The sequence below is a fragment of the Furipterus horrens genome, unplaced genomic scaffold (genome assembly GCF_987537825.1).
Source record: "Furipterus horrens unplaced genomic scaffold, mFurHor1.1.pri manual_scaffold_4, whole genome shotgun sequence".
Lineage (NCBI taxonomy): Eukaryota > Metazoa > Chordata > Mammalia > Chiroptera > Furipteridae > Furipterus > Furipterus horrens.
Window position 1 is genome coordinate 69,786,304 of NW_028327174.1, and position 18,231 is coordinate 69,804,534.

Genomic DNA, 18,231 nt, shown 5'->3' on the forward strand with positions numbered 1-18,231 from the left:
GTCTGACACTTTAAAGGAAAAATTTCTCCCAGGCTGTAAAACTATATGCAATATCTATAGAGCTTTGCTTGTACTTGAGTTATAAAATCATATAGAGGATTTTGAAACTTGAGAACTTGGCATATAAAATATTTAGGGTAAGATAATGCATGGCACCCCATTAATCTTAAAAATTACTTTCTATTTTGAAATAATATGGCTTGTGGTTGAAAATTTAGTATTCAATTTAGTATTACTGATCATTTAATTCACTGTAACATTGTGGTCAAAGCTTTAATATTAATTTTATCTGCCCTTTATTCTGTTATATTAGGGCAAGTAGTGTTTCACAAACATGTTATGACCATTATATAAAAGACATTGATCCTTGAGGGTTTTTAAAATCTTCAGTTTTATATATTTCATGCTCTTTAATTGATACTTATTTGAAAGTTCACAATTTATCAACCAAACTCAAGTGGGGAATATGTACTAACAAGTCAAGTGTGTAAAGTTAATCTGGGTCTTACCTATAGATTTATTTGTTCCCTTTTATTGTACCTCAATCTAATTCAGCAACAATTTATGGAAATCTCTTCATTTCTAGGCTTTTTCAAGATCTCAGGTATGAAAATATGTGTGTAGTTTACATTTAAAATCAGACCCAAAGTCAGACATGGTTGTTTCTTAACTAATTATTCCAATTAATTTAAAAGTCTTTTTAAAGAGAATGGCTGTTAAATAAATATATCAGTTCTCTGTGTTTTCTTCATAGTAAATTCATCATTAAATATTTGTGGCATATTCTTCACATTATGTTAGGAGCTTGGAAGTTTTTATTAAAAAGCTTACATGAGTGGTGTTCATTCATGTCTACTTTAAAGAGACAAGACATGTTTGGCCTCTGGAGATTGTTTATTTCCTGACCTATTTTGTGGAGTCCATTGCAGTATAGCATTAGGTCTCCACGTAGCTGACACTCAAAAATGTTTATCTGATTTAGTATAGCATATAATTTTTAAATTTAGAGTCTAAAACATATTATTTTGACTTTCCATATTGGAGATAGCAGTTGGTATAAAATTATGAATTTCTTTCCATTTTCCAATTGGGTTTTGTACTATTACTGAGTTCTGTTTATTGTAAATTAAATACATGAAATTACAGATTTAGAGAACATGCCCTGCCCTCTCATTCCCCAAAAACCACGGTTGTTATATTTTTAGTCATATGACCCCAGACATATTCATCGAAAAATTCTCAGCTTTCCATTCACTCTCACACTTACGGAGTTCACACAGTATCTCTTTTTACATTTGTAAAATAAGAAATAGTAAAATAAGTCAGAAAAAGTCAAGAACCATATGATTTCACTCCTATGTGGCATAAAAAGTGGAAAGCAATTAAGAAAAACAAGCAAACAAAACCCATAGACACATACCATAGTCAAGTGGTTACAAGCAGGAAGAGGGTTCAGAGGTAGTGAAAGGTCAAGGGGGTCAAATATGTGGTGATGGAAGAAAATTTGACTTTGGGTGGTGGGCACAATATGCGATATACAGATGCTGTATCATCGAATTGAGCACTTGAAGCCTATATTATTTCATTAACCAATGTCACCCAAATTTAATAGAAAAAATATTTAAAAATAAACAATATTTTTTCCATGCTGGAAATTGTTAGCTACCCCTGTTCCTAATGATGCAATGATAGATCAGGATAATATGATTATATTTTAGGGAAAGAAACAACATGTATCACTGAACTCATTGTAAAGTCATCTAACGTGTACCTGGCTACTCATCTGAGGTTAAATTGATATCACTGTACTCCATGTACAGGTACAAGCCTCAATTTTTATCCTATAAAAAGTAAAATTCTAGAAAATGCTTCTCTTTAGTACAATAGTTGAGACTCATGACTGGTTTCTGCCTGTTGATGGATGATTTTACACATCAATTTGGAAACTGCATTCCAGAAAACAGAGCATTAAGTGTGTCCTACAGTGTTCTTTGTATTGATCTGGGTTTAGGAGGATCAGATTAGTTTTACTTTTCAGTTGCTCTGCTTTAGGTGTGCTATATTAAACTTTCTGTAAAAATATGATAATAGTATCTTTTAGAATATTCAGACAAATAAAGAGAATGTCAAAATGTAAATGCATGAAACCACTGAAATATCTATTCATTTAATAAAGAAACAAGTAGAAAGGAATTATTATTAGACTTTGATCAATATATGATGTGGCTCAGATTTATAAATTTTATCTACTTTTTATTCCTAATGCAAATCTGTTTTTGTTCCAAGATAAATTGTTTTGTTGGGAGTCCTTCTTTTAAATCGAAATTAGAACTCTTAGAGGCCAAATCTGCTTAGTGGCATTGAAAGAGTAAATTCATCTTCTTGACATATTCCTTACTTTTATAACTAGGGAATTTCTTAATTTCCCTTAAGAGAATAATCAAAATCACAATGAAGGTGCACAATACATGTTGTTTATTTGTTATAAGTACTTTTATTCTAAAGCTTCTCTTTTATTTTGCAGTTACCTGTGGCAGATTCCATTAACTATTGTGGTAGGAAATAGAAGCCATGTGTCTTCAGAAGCAATTATTTGGGTGTCTAACAAATCAGGTAAAATATATATTCTCCCCTGAGGAACTACTTGGTTTTAGATAATTATTTAGCAACCTAATGTCTCATTTCAGATGTGTTAAAAATGTGAGTACTGTAAAGACAAATTAGAACAGAATATGGAGCAAGTATAATCACTTCTATAAAATTAAGTACAATATAGTGTAATTTCTACACAGTCTAATTTCAATTGTCCTATATATTTATTAAATTTCTTTGTCTTTGATGGTAAATAGAAAATTTTAAAGTATTTGTTGCACTAATTTTAGCTGTTTCAAATTGTATCACTTTATAATCCCAAATGTAATTGAATTATAATCAGAACTCCCAATAAAGCGGTATACCTGATACTGAAATACAGGCCACATTTTTAATTCTGTTTTCCTGACATCTTTTCTTTACCAGACCAGCTCTTTAAAGACTGGGTGAGGCAATATTCTTCATAAAATTAGATAGTTATAGGGTAGACAGAGGGGATCTTCACTGGTCATTAAACTATCCCCTAGGTAGGCTCAAATCTTAAGGAGCAGAGATTTTATTCTGTTTTTAAATATCTTTAAATAAGATAGTGACCTATTTCAGTTCACTGTCAGAAAGCACTTCCTTGAAGCCAGTCTAAGCCCTTTATTCTAGGGTGAGAAATGGGTCTATTTTATTTGTTTCCCATTAATTGAAGAAAAAGCCAATTATCATTCTTTATGTAACATTTAATTTAGATTTAGATGTGCTAGTATGTCAACATTTTGGTTTTCTTCTTTCAAATGTTCTGCCAATTTCTGTTATATTGCTATTTCATAGTCATCATTTTAAACAGCCACATATATTTTTTTGAAATAAGGTATGAAGAAATAACAACATGAATATTGTTTATTCACCTCAGTCTTGCTATTATAAGGGAGATATAAGTGCTCAAAATACATACACATAGAAGAAAATGTTCTTACAGCAGAATCTAATCTGTTTACTAGAAATATAAACACTTGTATTTCTAGTTGAATTTCTATTCAATTTTTGTTATTGTATTTTTAACACATAATCAGGTATTATGAAAATATGTGCTTTCATTTATATATTGGGTATAAAACATTCATATGTGATACATTGAAATGCTTATTTTAAAAACTTATTGATACTTTTCCTTTTAAATTGCTTAATGTAATCTATTCTTTTTATTTCTTGGAGTTAGTATTTATATGATGATTCTGAATTCACATTTATTGTATTCTCTTTTACTTCCATGTAGTTGTTTTATTTATCTACATAATTTGTTATGAGATGATGAATGCAAGCAGTGGGTTGTTATTGTAATGACCCAACTATTAGAATGAAGTCAGCCCTTTGTATGATTGATTGGAACATGAAAAATCATGGTTTTTAGAAAATAAGTAAAACATTTCTCATTGGAAGGTAGAATGGAAATGGGAAAATTAGAAGAGCACAAACATATTGATCACGCATTGGAATCATTTCCAAACTTCACTTTTAGACAGTGTGGGGATTCAGAGCAAGTCAGATTCCTTTCAGATACTTTTCCAGGTCTGTTTTCTCTAACTTCCTAGTTATTTCCATGCTTTTATTTATGGTATCTCTCATTCCACACAAATTATACAAACACAACTCTTGACCTATAACCACAGGTCATTGTATTTGAGGGATTATTTTCATTTATAGTGTTCCAGTATTCATCAGGAATAACAAAATGATACTTGAAACCATATGTTTGTCTAAAATATCATCTATGTGAAAATGTATGGTTGTTATACCCAACTACATAGTTTGAGCTGTGCGTAACTCTGGGAGATGATATTTACATAGCTATAATATTAATGGCATACCCCTCACCCCAAATGTGTGCAGTGTTCAACCTACAGAATATAACATGTTATTTTCCATGAAATCATAGCAGAGTTTTCAGCTGATAAAACATCATCTCACAATGCTGAGGAATTTGTGGAGGCGTGTCTATACTTACCAAATATTTCTTGGAAGCTTTACAAATATATATCTATCTTGATGTTCTCACTGTATTTACTTTTGTCTTGAAGTTTTTCCTTTTGATGATGAAAAAAGGAAAAAAAACTGACATCAGGCAAAAATTAGGAAAAAGAAGATGGTCAGTTCTTGTCTTCTTTCATACAGGATAGGGCAAAAGGAGATTTAAAGTTGTGGTTATACAAAACACAGAGTTTTTTCTTGCATTATTATTTCTTTATCAATTTATTATTTTGCCTCACCGTGTATGTTGTCACTTTCCCCTCCCCCCACATACAGTCAGTTCATGTCAGTGAAGCATATTTATGCATAAATATATTAAGAAAATATTCTGGTCAATTACTATCAGCATATATAAAAAATTCACCTTTTAATATAACAACAAATTAGTGCTGGCGAGGATGTGGAGAAACGGGAACCCTACTGCACTGTTGGTGGGATTGCAGACTGGTGCAGCCACTATGGAAAACAGTATGGAGATACCTCAAAAAACTAAAAATGGAACTGCCTTTTGAACCAGCAATTCCACTGCTAGGATTATACCCTAAGAATCTTGAAACCCCAATTCAAAAGAACCTATGCACCCCTATGTTCATAGCAGCCCTGTTTCTAATAGCTAAGTGCTGGAAACAGCCTAAATGCCCATCTGTAGATGAGTGGATCAGAAAGCTGTGGTACATTTACACAATGGAATACTATGTAGCAGAAAGAAAGAAGGAACTCCTGCCATTTGCGACAACATGGATGGAATTAGAGAGAATTATGCTTAGTGAAATAAGCCAGGCAAAGAAAGCAAAATACCATATGTTATCACCCAATACAGGAAACTAAAGAACAACATAAACAAATGAACTAAACAGGACAAGGAACAGAATAACAGTCAATATGGGGGAGGGGGTGGGAGAGAAGGAGGATAAGTAAGGGAAGGATTTAGTCAAGGAACGTGTATAAATGACTCATGGACATGGACAACGGGGAGTGATATGATTGTGGGAGAAGGGGTGGGTTGGGTGGGGGAGAGAAATGGGGAAAAAATGGGACAAGTGTAATTGAAAAACCAAAAAAATATATATATATAACAACAAATCAATATTTTAATAAAATTTCATTATTAATAATATAGATTTAGTCTCACAAGATACTCAGGCAGTCATGGTGAATAATGTAGAGTGAGTAATATAGAGTGTTTGATTTGAATCATCATAAACTCTTGACTTTTCAATTTTTTAAATGGTTTAGATGAATATCTAATTAATTCCAAGTTAAGGCATAGATCACTGTAGCCTAAAGGTAGTTTTAGAATAAAAAATTTTAAGTATTTTTATTGATTATACTGTTACAATTGTCCCAGTTTTTCCCCCTTTCCTCCCCTATACCTAGCATCCCCCTTCCCTCCAGCAATACCCGCTCCCCTTAGTTCATGTCTATGGGTCGGGCATGTAAGTTCTTTGGCTTCTCCCTTTCCTATACTGTTCTTAACTCCCCCCTTTCTATTCTTTACCTACCAATTAAGCTTCTTAATCTCTGCATCATTTCCCCATTGTTCCTGCTTCCCCCTCCCAGCTAATAACCCTCCAAATGATCCCCATACCTATGATTCTGTTCCTATTCTGGTTGTTTGCTTAGTTTGTTTTGTTTTTGTTTTTGCTTTTGTTTTGTACATTCAGTTGTTGATAGTTGTGAGTTTGTTATCATTTTAATGTTCATTGTTTTGATCTCTTTTTTTTAAATAAGTCCCTTTAACATTTCATTGAAAGTAAGTAAAAGGATTTATCTCTTTTGTTTTTATTATGAAAATACTGAGGATGTAGACATTTAAAATGTAGTAGCTTGTGTGCTGACTGTCTAGAAATTAAAATGCAATGGAAGGGAATAAATGCAATGCCAAATGTTAGGAAAGATTCAAAATAAAGGAAAAATTAATGCTGAAAAATAGAAGTAAACAGTAAAAACTACCTTAATGCTGTAGTGCTTTCCTTAAGCATTTTCAAGAGTCCAGTGAGAAAACCAGTATGTGTTATTATATCTGTGTTTATTGCACTTTGTTACCCTTGTTACCCTGTTGAATTTCTGTTTCAAATTCTGATTGTTCAGTAACCGGCCAGTGTTAAGTAGAAAGGCCTAACCTCCTTTCTGTTGTTATCCAAAGTAATGTAAATATAAAAACATGAAATACAAAGTTCCAACTACTCTGTGCCTTGGGATAGTTAAGTCTCATGCCATTATCGATACATTCTAAATATCATTTTTAATTGTTCTTACCAACACTTGAAATATAACTTCCATACTTTTTATTATGGTACTCGTCAGCTACTGTACGTCATCAGACCACTAGAAAAGGTCTCTTTAGTATTCATTGCTTGCCGTTAATTAATTTTCAAATACTCTTCAGAATATTTTAGAGATATAATTAACTAGAATGAAAAAGATATTTAAAAATCAATTACAAAATCTTTTAGGGAATCATATTTCCAAAGATTTCATTTATAACAAAGGCATGCATAAAATTATTCACAAATAATAATATCCTTCAGATTTTAGTTAATACTTAATAATATAATACTCAATATTTCAATCTTAATTTTTATTCACTGAATTCAGTCATGACTAATTAAAATCTGTCTTTATGAGGTTATTTTAGTTTTTGAAAATGCCGTATTTTTATTATTTGTTTTTATTTTTATATCTGTAAAATGGGTGACATTATAAAGCTTTACAGAAATTGTGTGGATAAACATTAAATTTTTGAACAATATACAATGTATCAGAAATTTGGGAAGCTGTTAATATTTTATAGTAATAGATGATAGATTTATTTTCCTAAGTACCATGGATTAAGCCAGGTAAAAATCTCAAACTAAGAAAAATAGACCCTTCTTTTAATCATGGAATTAGAAGGGACCTTAAATGTGATCATTTGGCCACTTAGGTTATTAATAGGTAAGGAAATTGTGAATCAAAGAGAATCAGTGGCTGACGTTGAAACATTTACAAGTATATATAGGGAAACTGGAACTAGAATTCATCTTTTCTATTCCTGTTCTAATTCTTGTTTTCAGGGCTATTCCCACCTTTTGAATCCATATAAGAATGTGAAAAATATATACCATATTATAGTGAAAACATTATATCATCTTGTATCAATAGAGCATAATGTTGTAAACAGACACCAAAGTCAAGAGACCTGAGGTGGACCATTTTTAGTTTTCTTTGACGATTCAATTAACCTTTCTGAGCCTCATTTCTTTTTGTGTTCCAACATACACTATTTATAAAGGTGGCAAGAAGTTGAAGTGCTATTTTAAGCATTAAAGACTAGATTTTTTTTTCTTCAGTATACATTTATGTTTAAGAACATCTTGGTTTGTACATTTTTGAAAATTGGTTGTGAGTAACATGCATTAGATTCAGATTCACCAGCCTATCTCATTCCAGACTTAACCAATCAATAGTCATTGATGTTCATCCAGTAATTTTTGTGGTATAACCTCTTCTTTTTTGTGGGTTTCTATTTGAGAGAGTACTTGTGAGGAAAATGGAATCTAGTCAGGCCTTCCTCACCCCAGAATGCCCAGGCGTGGGCAGCTAGGGATAACACTGGGTAGGCTTATGCAGCCCACCCGCAGTTACATAAGCACCGATGTCATGTTTTGGCTAGTGGCTAGCTTTGTGTATACATAATATAAAAGGGGCAGAAACCCCCACAACAGTGTTTGTTTGGGTTCGGGCACAGCAAGGAGCAAGTGTTGGCTCAGTGAGCAGGGCTGCCTGGCACAGGATCACAGCCGGCTGCGGGTCCAGCGCAAGGCCGAGGGTGGAGGGCAAGTACAGGTGCTGTAATGTCTGCAGTAAAGACACTGTCAGAGAGTCCAACCTTGCCTCGTATGTTTTATTCGACTGCCAGACACAAGGAATCTGCATTCGTTGGCATGACAGTACTCTGTAAAGTTAGTGTTTAGAAAAATAAATAAAACCTGTTTCGTAGTCAGATGTGTAAAAACCTTGATAATAGAGGAAGATTTGGAGGTTGTGCTTCTTACTCAGACTTGACACAGATAGTTTCTATGATGCATTTTCTGGTTCCCAGTAACTGGAAATTAGACCAGTGGTGTGTGTGTGCATGTGTGCATGTGTGCACATGTATATAAGATATAAATTCTAAGTAAACTTCATACATTATGTAACTTCTATGAAGCATGAGTTCTGAGGACATCAACGAAAAATCATTAGAATTGTGACCAAGGTTCTGTGAAATCAATAAACACTGACATTAAAAGTAAATGGAGTTCTCTCTCTGTATTTGATGGAGTTAAATATGTGAGTTATAAGATTGCTTTTACTGGTCTGCTTTAATTGAATTACTGGAGAACATAATCAAGTTATAATTTTCCAAACAGAGTTCAATAAGCAGAATTTTCTCTTTGTTCTTATTATATGTAGAAATATTAAAGTCTTAAACAAATGAGGTTCCTTTTTCCAGCATTATTAATGAAACTGAAAAGTGTTATTTATTAGGACTCCCAAGAAAGCACAAGCACAAAGGCAGGAAACAACAATGACTTTCAAACAAATGAGCTCTGTTGGTAATCATTTTCTCACTGAATAAGATAAGTAGCTATGCACCTAAAATCTTTTCTCATATTCTAGCCACATATCCATATACAAACTCACTGGCAGCCACACAAATACAGTGGTATATTTCTTGATTGTGTTTTCTTTTTTGAAAAAAAATATGTATAGGCAATAGAGTTTTATCAAGAGCAAAAATGTTAATTATAAGAAAAAATTAAAGTAATAAGTAACCACCTAAATGTCTTCTAGCAAATTCTAGATATAGTGATTAATTGATTAAAGAGTAGATTTTAATTAGGTATATAGTATGTTTTTTAAAAAATTATTTATACTGTGATATCTGGTATTAAGAAAACATAGATCATACCATTTTAACCCTTAGAGTTTAAAACCTATTCTACCCCCAAAATACTATTTCAGAGCACCACAGAATAACTTCTTTGCACAAAGGAAGCTGGTTGCTTGGGAACATCAATCAAACTGGCTATTTTAGAGTCAACTATGATTTAAGGAATTGGAGACTATTAATTGATCAATTAATCAGGAACCATGAGGTAAACTGGATTTACTCAACAAAGATCTGTTTTGATATGTGAACCTGTCATTTTAATCCTAAGTGATTCCATTTTTTCCTGGTTGACCTCCTAGGTTCTCTCTGTCAGTAATCGAGCGGGCTTGATCGATGATGCCTTCAGCCTAGCCAGGTATGTCCATCTGCGGATCTCCACAGTACACACATGCCCATGAGACATTCTCTAGTTGCTAAATTGTATGTATATACTAAATAATATAAGGGGGGACCCAAAGAACACTGGAATTATCTTCTGGAAGGCTGGCCCCTTGTTATCTGAGTGTAATAGTAACCCATCTGGATCACTATACCAGCTGGCATTGTTGTAAGAGGCTGCCTTTGGCTTCAGTGAATTTTTTTTTTGAAGATTCTTTCAACATGTTTGTTGATTTAATGATGGGTGATTTATGAGTGCACCTAGCTGCACCACACTGAATATTCAGCGGTTTTTTGACCAGAACCAACATGGCCGCCATGTCCTACCTTCCCTATTCACCCAATCTTGACCCAAGCAACATTTTTTTTTGTTTGTTTCCTGGGGAAAAAAAAGTCCTCAAATGGAAACATTTTGCCATTGTGGAAGAGGTGAAACAAAAATTGGCAGAAGCACTAAAAAGCATTCAAATTGGTGAATTCAAAAGCTGTTTTGAGCAGTGGAAAAAATGTCTAGATAGGTGTATTGCATCAAATGGAGAGTACTTTGAATGTGACTGAAGTTTAAACATGTAAGAATAAGTACACAATTTTTTAATAAATAAAATTAGGTTTTTTTGGCTTCCCCCTTGTAAATCTTTTAAAAACAATTTCTAACTTACATTCATTGTGTTTGGAGATGAATTATAATAGTGTCCCAAACTCTTGATCAATAGCAGCCATAGGGTATTTCTGAGTCAGAAGAAGCTTGATCAATTTTCACTGCAAATTCAATTTAACACTCTGGAGATTAATAATCTCTTCCCAATTTTATTAATGAACTCTACAAAATAACTATTGTTCCATATTTGATTTTTGATGGAAAATAACTTCAAGCTTCAGCAACTTTTTTTGAAATGTACCAGTATAGCTTTTTATAATTTTTTTGAATCTAATTCACTATGAAAAAGTTTTGCTATAAGATAGAAATAAATATTCAACAGGGTAAAACTGTTCTGGACAAAATATATATCAATCATGTAGCAGAAGTTGTTAATTGTACTAGTTGTAGTAATATTTATGTTACTTTCTTAACTAGATTTATCATGTTAAAATCAATTATACCTTTGAATAGTCATAAAGTGCCATTCTTTTGTTGGTTTTTAATATTTACATCATTAAAATTCCTTGGAAATAACTTTAACTGTAAACACAAGGGACTTTATTCAATTTTAAGGCTATTAAAATAAACTCATACCTTTTAATATTTTGCATTTCATATTCAACTACAGTTTTAATTTTAACAATCTGATAAAACAAGCTACAAATTAGTCATGGGTAATTTTTATTACCTGGTTTTCATGATTTACAGCTTTTTCTCCTATGATAATTATGTAAAACTAGTTAAATATATCTGTGCTGATACAAACATATAAATTGTCTTAGTAATAAGCATTGCTTTATACATGGGGCCTGAAACTGCTTTTACTATTTGTGTATACAGTCAAATTTCATTTATTTTCCATGCATTAACAATTATATCACACCCTGTTGCATTCTAATGCACTAAAACTAATGGGCTGAAATATGGAAGGCTTAATAATTACTGCGATAAAAAGCAAAAGTGTAGGGTCATGTTACAGAGGTTGGTTTTTATAAAAAAAATAAAATATAATGTAGAACACATAAAAATCAGAAAAAAAGAAATTTTAGTTGCTCTCAGAAAATAAAACAAAACTCTGATTCTTGCCTTTCTGTTATCACTAAAGAAGACAAGATGAATAATGAATAATGCTGTGTCAGTGCCTCATTCTGACCAGGCGAGCTGAGTTTCAGGTACAACATTGCCTACTTATTGAATGGCGAGGAAATTTCTAATGAAGTTGTACCAGGTGAATGTAGTTGTTTAATAGGAACTGGGGTACATGTGGGCTGTTCCATACCACAGCGCCACCTTATCGGGCAGAAAATTAGTAGCAATAAAAGTGAAGGAAGGCCTACTGAAACAGTGATAGGTGGAGATGATTAAGATGAAGCTTTTACTCTGCTGTAAGATATGAAGACCTTGAAGAAAATATAAGGTATGGCATGAAGATTATTTTGTTACAGAATTTTAGATATGCCATTAAGCTGGAAAGAGAATATATAGTTAATGTAATATTGCCCTGAGAGATAAATGAAAGACAGAGAGAATGAGACTGGGATCTAAACAAGAACTAACACCACAAGCTAGTAATTATTAAGCTTTTATAAGGTTCCAGACACTGTTCTGTTTTACACATAGTAATCTGCATAATTCTCACAACAACTTCATCCATGTGGTCTGGCTTTAGAGCTCATGATGTTGAATATCTGTATACTGTATCTCTATCTATCTATATATGTATTACTGTTGTATATATATCTATATCTGTATATATATTATTTATTTTAATAAAAGAGTCAGGCAATATAGAAAGACTGTAGGGATTTAAAACAACAGTTCATATGAATCCTTCTGGAACTGAAATGCTTGTAAGAAAACAAGTAAGTGGTATCCTAAAGACAGAGGACAGTTGGAGATCAAAAGGGAGGGGTCTTCTGACTCATCTTCACTAAATGATAGAAATTATTTTTAAATGGAATATGTTATTTAGTTTATATGGATGAATTTTTTTTCAACACTCAAATTTCTGTTGAGTAAGACAGTATATTACATTCAATGCTAACTGTAGAAGCCTTAAATATTTGAAGTAAACAATTTCATTACCCTTTGTACAAATTTACCAGGAAAATATGCAAATTTCATTAACTATTTGGTAAAGTTTATTTTACTGATCATAAGGTAATTTTTCTATTATAATGTAAGTAAGGAAATGCAAAATCAGATATATTCAAGTAAGTGTCTTCCACTTACCTGGTTAACAGTTATTCACTGTCTTCTAGTAAATGTTTCATAGTTTTGCTACTAATCAATATCAACCTTCTTTCAGTTCTTAAAACACATCATGCTCTCTTTGGCTTCTTAGGTAATAAGTAGAAAATAGCAAATATTTATTAAAACATATATCCAGATATTGTGCTAAGTCTTTCTGAATGACCTTGTTCAATTTTCTTTGTATGCCCGTGGAGTGGGTGAGATTACTAGAGCCATTTTACAGCTGGAACATAGAGGTAAAGAGGGGTTAAGTCACTCAGTTCAGGTTGCACAGCTTTTAAGTGAGGAGTGGGGTTTGGCATTCAACACCGAACAGTGGCATAACCTATGACCACAAGTCAGAGTGACTTTGCCCATCATGTGAAATTTCTTCTACTCCCATCTCATTTGTCTGTCAGGAATATTACTACTCACTTTTTAAAAACTTATTTCACTTGCATTCCCTTAACTGAAGCCTTACCTGTCCTTCCCAGTAAGAGTAAGGTGAAAGACATCCTGAAGACCTCTGTTATAGCAGTTGTCATGGTGTAGCTCAACCACTTACCTTTCTGGATCTCTGATGATTCTTGGATAATTTTAAGGACAGAGCTTTGTCTCATTCTTGCATTACTATAGGATTTTTGCCCATATATATTTGTTGCATGAATTGATGATCAATTATTAGTTATTCAAAATATAAATGTTCACGCTACTATTTTTGTGTAATTAAGTAGACATATTCTAGGTATTCTTTTAATGTTGTTTTAAAATTATAAACACCACATCAATGCATTCTAATTGTACAAAATTAAAACAAAAGAGAAATACGATGTGAAAATTTTCTTTTCCTCCACTCCCCTGCCAACACTTTACCCTCCTCACAAGTAAAAATATTATTTGGGTTGTATCTATCCTGCAATTTTTTTATTTACATTTTCATACAGTTGATATTTTTACATGAACATAAGTGCATTCTGTTATCTCACTCATTTATAAATATAAGTCTGGGAAGGTTTCTTCCATTGTTTCTGATTTTTCATTATAATAATCAAGACTGCAGTGAGTGTCCTTGAAAGTCTCTTGTTGTACATACATGTATTTGTATAGGATTGATTTTTGCAAGTGGAATATTTGGTTCAAAGAGTATAAAATTTTAGTAAATATTACAAATTATATGCCAAAGTCTTTTCCAGTTGAACTCTCTTATCATCTATCTATGAGAGAGTTCAAATCCCTCAAACCCACCATGATATGAAGAGTATATCTTTTACATTTTTGAAAGTCTGGCAGCAAAATATTTTTTAAAAATTGTTAGCTTGTGCATCTTTTCTATATTTACATTTTCTATATATACATTGTCTAATTTTAATATTAATACATTTATAACCAATCATGTCAATCCTACATATTTAAAAGAACTTTATTATTCAAAGATTTGAAATGATAGCTTTAACTTAATACAAATTATCATATTTTAGGGAATTGATTTTGATTCGGTTTAATTGGTCTCTTTGTTCTTTTTGCCACTAGTGCCTTATTGTTCTAATTAATTTAGCATTATAGTATGTTGTGGTTTGTAAAATTTTCTCTTGTCCTTGTCAAAATATTACACGTATTCTCTTAAATATAATTTTAGAATTAGTTTGACATAACCCATTAAAATCATACTGTAATTATGACCAGATATTCATTGGACTTATAAATTAATTTTTAAAGAAATAACATCTTTTAAATGTGAGCTTTCCAATTCCAAAACATTTTATCTTTCCCTATTTATCCAGGACCATCAGTCAAGATCTTTGATTTTATGTACATGGGTTGTGGTAATATCATATTGTTTCCTGATTTTTAAAAATGATATATGTTTCTATCAGAAATGACAGTGCTTCTGCATTTACATATTCCAATTTTCATTGCTGGCATATACAGAATCAATTAATGATTACTTACAAATGTCATTGTGTTTTGATTTGAACTTTGAAATTAGTGACTAAGTTGCCTAGATTTTGTCCTTGATTGGTATTTGTGTTTTGTTTGGTTTTGTGTTTTAATAAAGTATTGTTATATTTGGAGATATAAAAATAAACAAGATGCATTTCTTGTTTTCACTGAATTCATAATCCAGTAGGGAAAATACATTGTAGACAATGAACTATTGAATATATTCAGTATACAAGTGCTATGAATAAAATATTATGAAGGCATTGGGAAGTAAAGAATTAATGTGGCTTAGGAAGATTATTGAGTGCATGATATAAGAAATAATATTAGAAGAAGGAAATCTTACTATGGAAATCCATTAAAAAATTAAAGTAGGAGAATAAGAGTAGGAAAAAGTGTAAACTAGAGGATGGCATTTGGCAGAAGAACTATTACAATAGTGATGCTCATGCTACAACTTGGATAAAGAAGAGATTTGAGAAGGAATGGAATTGGCAGCCAAATAAGGTAAGAAATCTTATTGATGTTATTAGCTTAATGTGATTGAGACTGGAAATTTGGAATATTTGCAAAAGGAATTATAATAACCACTGGATTTGTATATTTAACACTATCAGCATTCTCTGGGTACAATATTAAAAAGCTATAAAAGTGTGCATTACTAGATTGTGGACCTCTTACATTTTGCTTGAAATATTCAAAATATGTGAAAATTATTTGGAAAGTCTTCATATCCAAAGAAGTTCCAGAGATAAATGATGATGATGATGATAATGATGATCTGGGTAGTTCCTGCACTGATTTATTTATTTAGTCACCACTTTCCCAGAAAATTCAATTATGCAGAACACATGCCCATTTACTACATTATTAATATCATAACATATTTGTTTAGTCTGTGTAACATATTTTAAAATTTTCTATCATGGGCTATTCCATTAAGAGTCTAATCACTTACAAAGCCTTAACAAGAGAAGATTATTACAACTTAGTTTGTAAACTTTGTTAAGGAATAAGATAGAAGTCATTTCTTTCAAAATATTAGTGTTTTATTGACAAAAAGCATTAGGACCTATATCTTGAGATTATGAATGTCACACTTAGAAGTGCTCTATTATTGGTGAGCAGTCATCTTTAGTGGAGACATGTTTGATGAATATATGTTAAAAGTTAATAAGTATGTTTTTATTGATTTCAGAGTTTATAAATCTGAGATATGTTAGGAAAGCTTTAAATCCAGTACATGAGCCAATGAAAATATAATGCCTGTAGAAGTAAATAATGAGAACATCCCAAACCTGTGCTTAAACACTGGTTTTGTTTCTGAGCTCTGTTTTCAGGACTGATAGCATTGTTAAAACCACCTTAACAATGTTTGCAAACTGAGTCATAGTAATCAGCTCCTTCTGGGACTTCTTTCACCATGACTTTTACTAGAAGTTCTTTTGTTTCTTTCAGATGGCTCTCCTATACTTTCTTTAAAGTTTCTCTTGCAAATTATGTGTTGATCACTTCTTCACTCATTACAGAAAATAGCGTGATGTGCCTGAAAAGCAATTGTACTCATTCAGCTTGGCTAGAAAGGAGCTGTTTTTCCTACTTTGGTAGCTGGTTGTTTAAATGTGTAATGTGCTGAACTTTTATTGATGAAAGGGAGAAAGAATGATTTAGAAATATTTTGTGAGAAATATCTTGGCAGACTGGATGTTTGATCCTTGTACCACGGGAGCTCAGCTCCGGGCAGGCTTATTTTGGATTTGGCAAGACCAAAAAATGACAGTGGAGCATTGGAGAGGGAATTCATACCAAGTTTATTCTTGGGGCAGCAGGCGAGAACAGGAATCAAGTCCGCCTTCACTCTTGTAGCAGCCAGTGAGAACAGTAACTCAGGATCAGCCTTTCAACTCTCGTGGCAGCAGGTGAGGACAGGAACACAAGGTCTGCTTTTCAGTCTGTTCTCGCTGCAGTGGGCAAGAATGGGGGCCAAAGCATCTGCACCTCCTGAAAAACAGGGGCTCGTAAATATATGAAATTAAAAAGTGGCACAGGGCCAACTTACGCACCAAGGCACTCTCTTAGATAAGGGTGACCTGGGAAAGTACATGCGCATGGAGGTGGGGATCCCGGCTACAGTAACCCTGATGTGACAGTCCTGCTTCTCCTACTCTGTTATGATGATAAAAAGACCACTGCACTTCAGCTGAGTATTGCAATGCAAAACCTGATGAAAGATCCTGGGTACCTCTAACACTGTCTACTGTTCCATAAATTCTGATTTTTTGAAGGACGGTTAGTTTATGAATTCTTTCTTTAATCCCCACCTTTTTTTTTTAAGCACTACATATCTCAGCATACACATTTTTCTTTCTAGATTGTTTTTTATAATGAAATCATTAAAGTTATTAATAATAATAGATTGAGAATACTGATTGAAACTTATTTTATATTGTACTCACTGTCATGGAGAGAAGGATGATTCTTTAGCTGTTTGCATTAGACTCACTCAAGAGAAGTATCCATGTATAGTTATGTTCTTATTTATCTTATGTTAAGTCACCCTAATGTACTTAAGAAAGGATTATGATTAAATATGAAATTCTGAAAGTGATAATGTAATGGGGTACAGAGCGAGGTCCCTGAAAATAGAGTTTATTCCCCTCACCATTGGTAGGGGCAAGGGGGAAGTGGATGATACGCTACTTTGCATAACAATGGCAAGTTAACAGCCATACCTGTCTTGAAAGGAGAGGACTGCTGCCCAAGGTGAAAGGAGTGTGGAAGGTGTATGTGACTTTAAGAGCATAGAGTGACTTGTGACGTAGCCAAGGGGAGTGGATGCCCAACCTGGATCTCCATGTGTCAGGGGGAACTTTTGCCCTGACCAAAGATGGCAGCCAAAGGAAGGTAAAAGTTACGGGGAAACTTGCAAAAGTAACATATCATAAGAGGGGTCGAATCTGAGGTCACATAGGAAGTTTCAGGCAGAGCATTTAAAATAAGGGCAGGCTGAGAGAGAGGAGCAAAGCGTGTGGAAGAAAGGGCTGAAAGAGAAGGAGTCTGGACTGCCATGAGGTCTGGTGTGTAAAGAGATGCCATGAGGTCTGGAGTAAGGAAGAAGAGGCCCACTGGGAAGCTTGCTGGGGAAGATGGTGGCAGAGCTTATGGAGCTGTGTGGGAGCCTGCCTGACCAAGCACCGATTCATGGGAAATGCTTGGAAATGAACTCTGATGGGAATGCTCAACTGCAGACTTCTGCTTCTCTTAAGGACAGACAGAGAAGCCACTCTCTTGGGCTGTGTGCCTCCCTGGACTACACCACGATCGAGTGGAACACAGCACAGGTTTTCCTGAACCACTGCATAGAGGCTGAGGACAACGTGCTCCAGATCCTGAAGGGGACAGCTGCTGCAAGACGATGGTGACTCTGGTACCCGCAAGCGAGCGTATATTCCAAAGAGGGTAGAGTCCTGTTTGTGCGATCAGCTTAAGGACAGATAAGGATATGGGGAACTTC

At 33.3% G+C, this 18,231-nt stretch overlaps 1 protein-coding gene across 1 annotated transcript in view; it reads left to right on the plus strand.

The window, feature by feature from the left end:
• TRHDE (thyrotropin releasing hormone degrading enzyme) overlaps positions 1-18,231 on the plus strand; it is a 396,580-nt gene that overhangs the window by 306,931 nt on the left and 71,418 nt on the right. Inside the window, exons 10-12 of the mRNA XM_090275652.1 lie at positions 2,525-2,613; positions 9,598-9,731; positions 9,826-9,881. Coding sequence (XP_090131778.1) covers positions 2,525-2,613; positions 9,598-9,731; positions 9,826-9,881 — 279 coding nt within the window. The remainder of the gene's footprint in view (positions 1-2,524; positions 2,614-9,597; positions 9,732-9,825; positions 9,882-18,231) is intronic.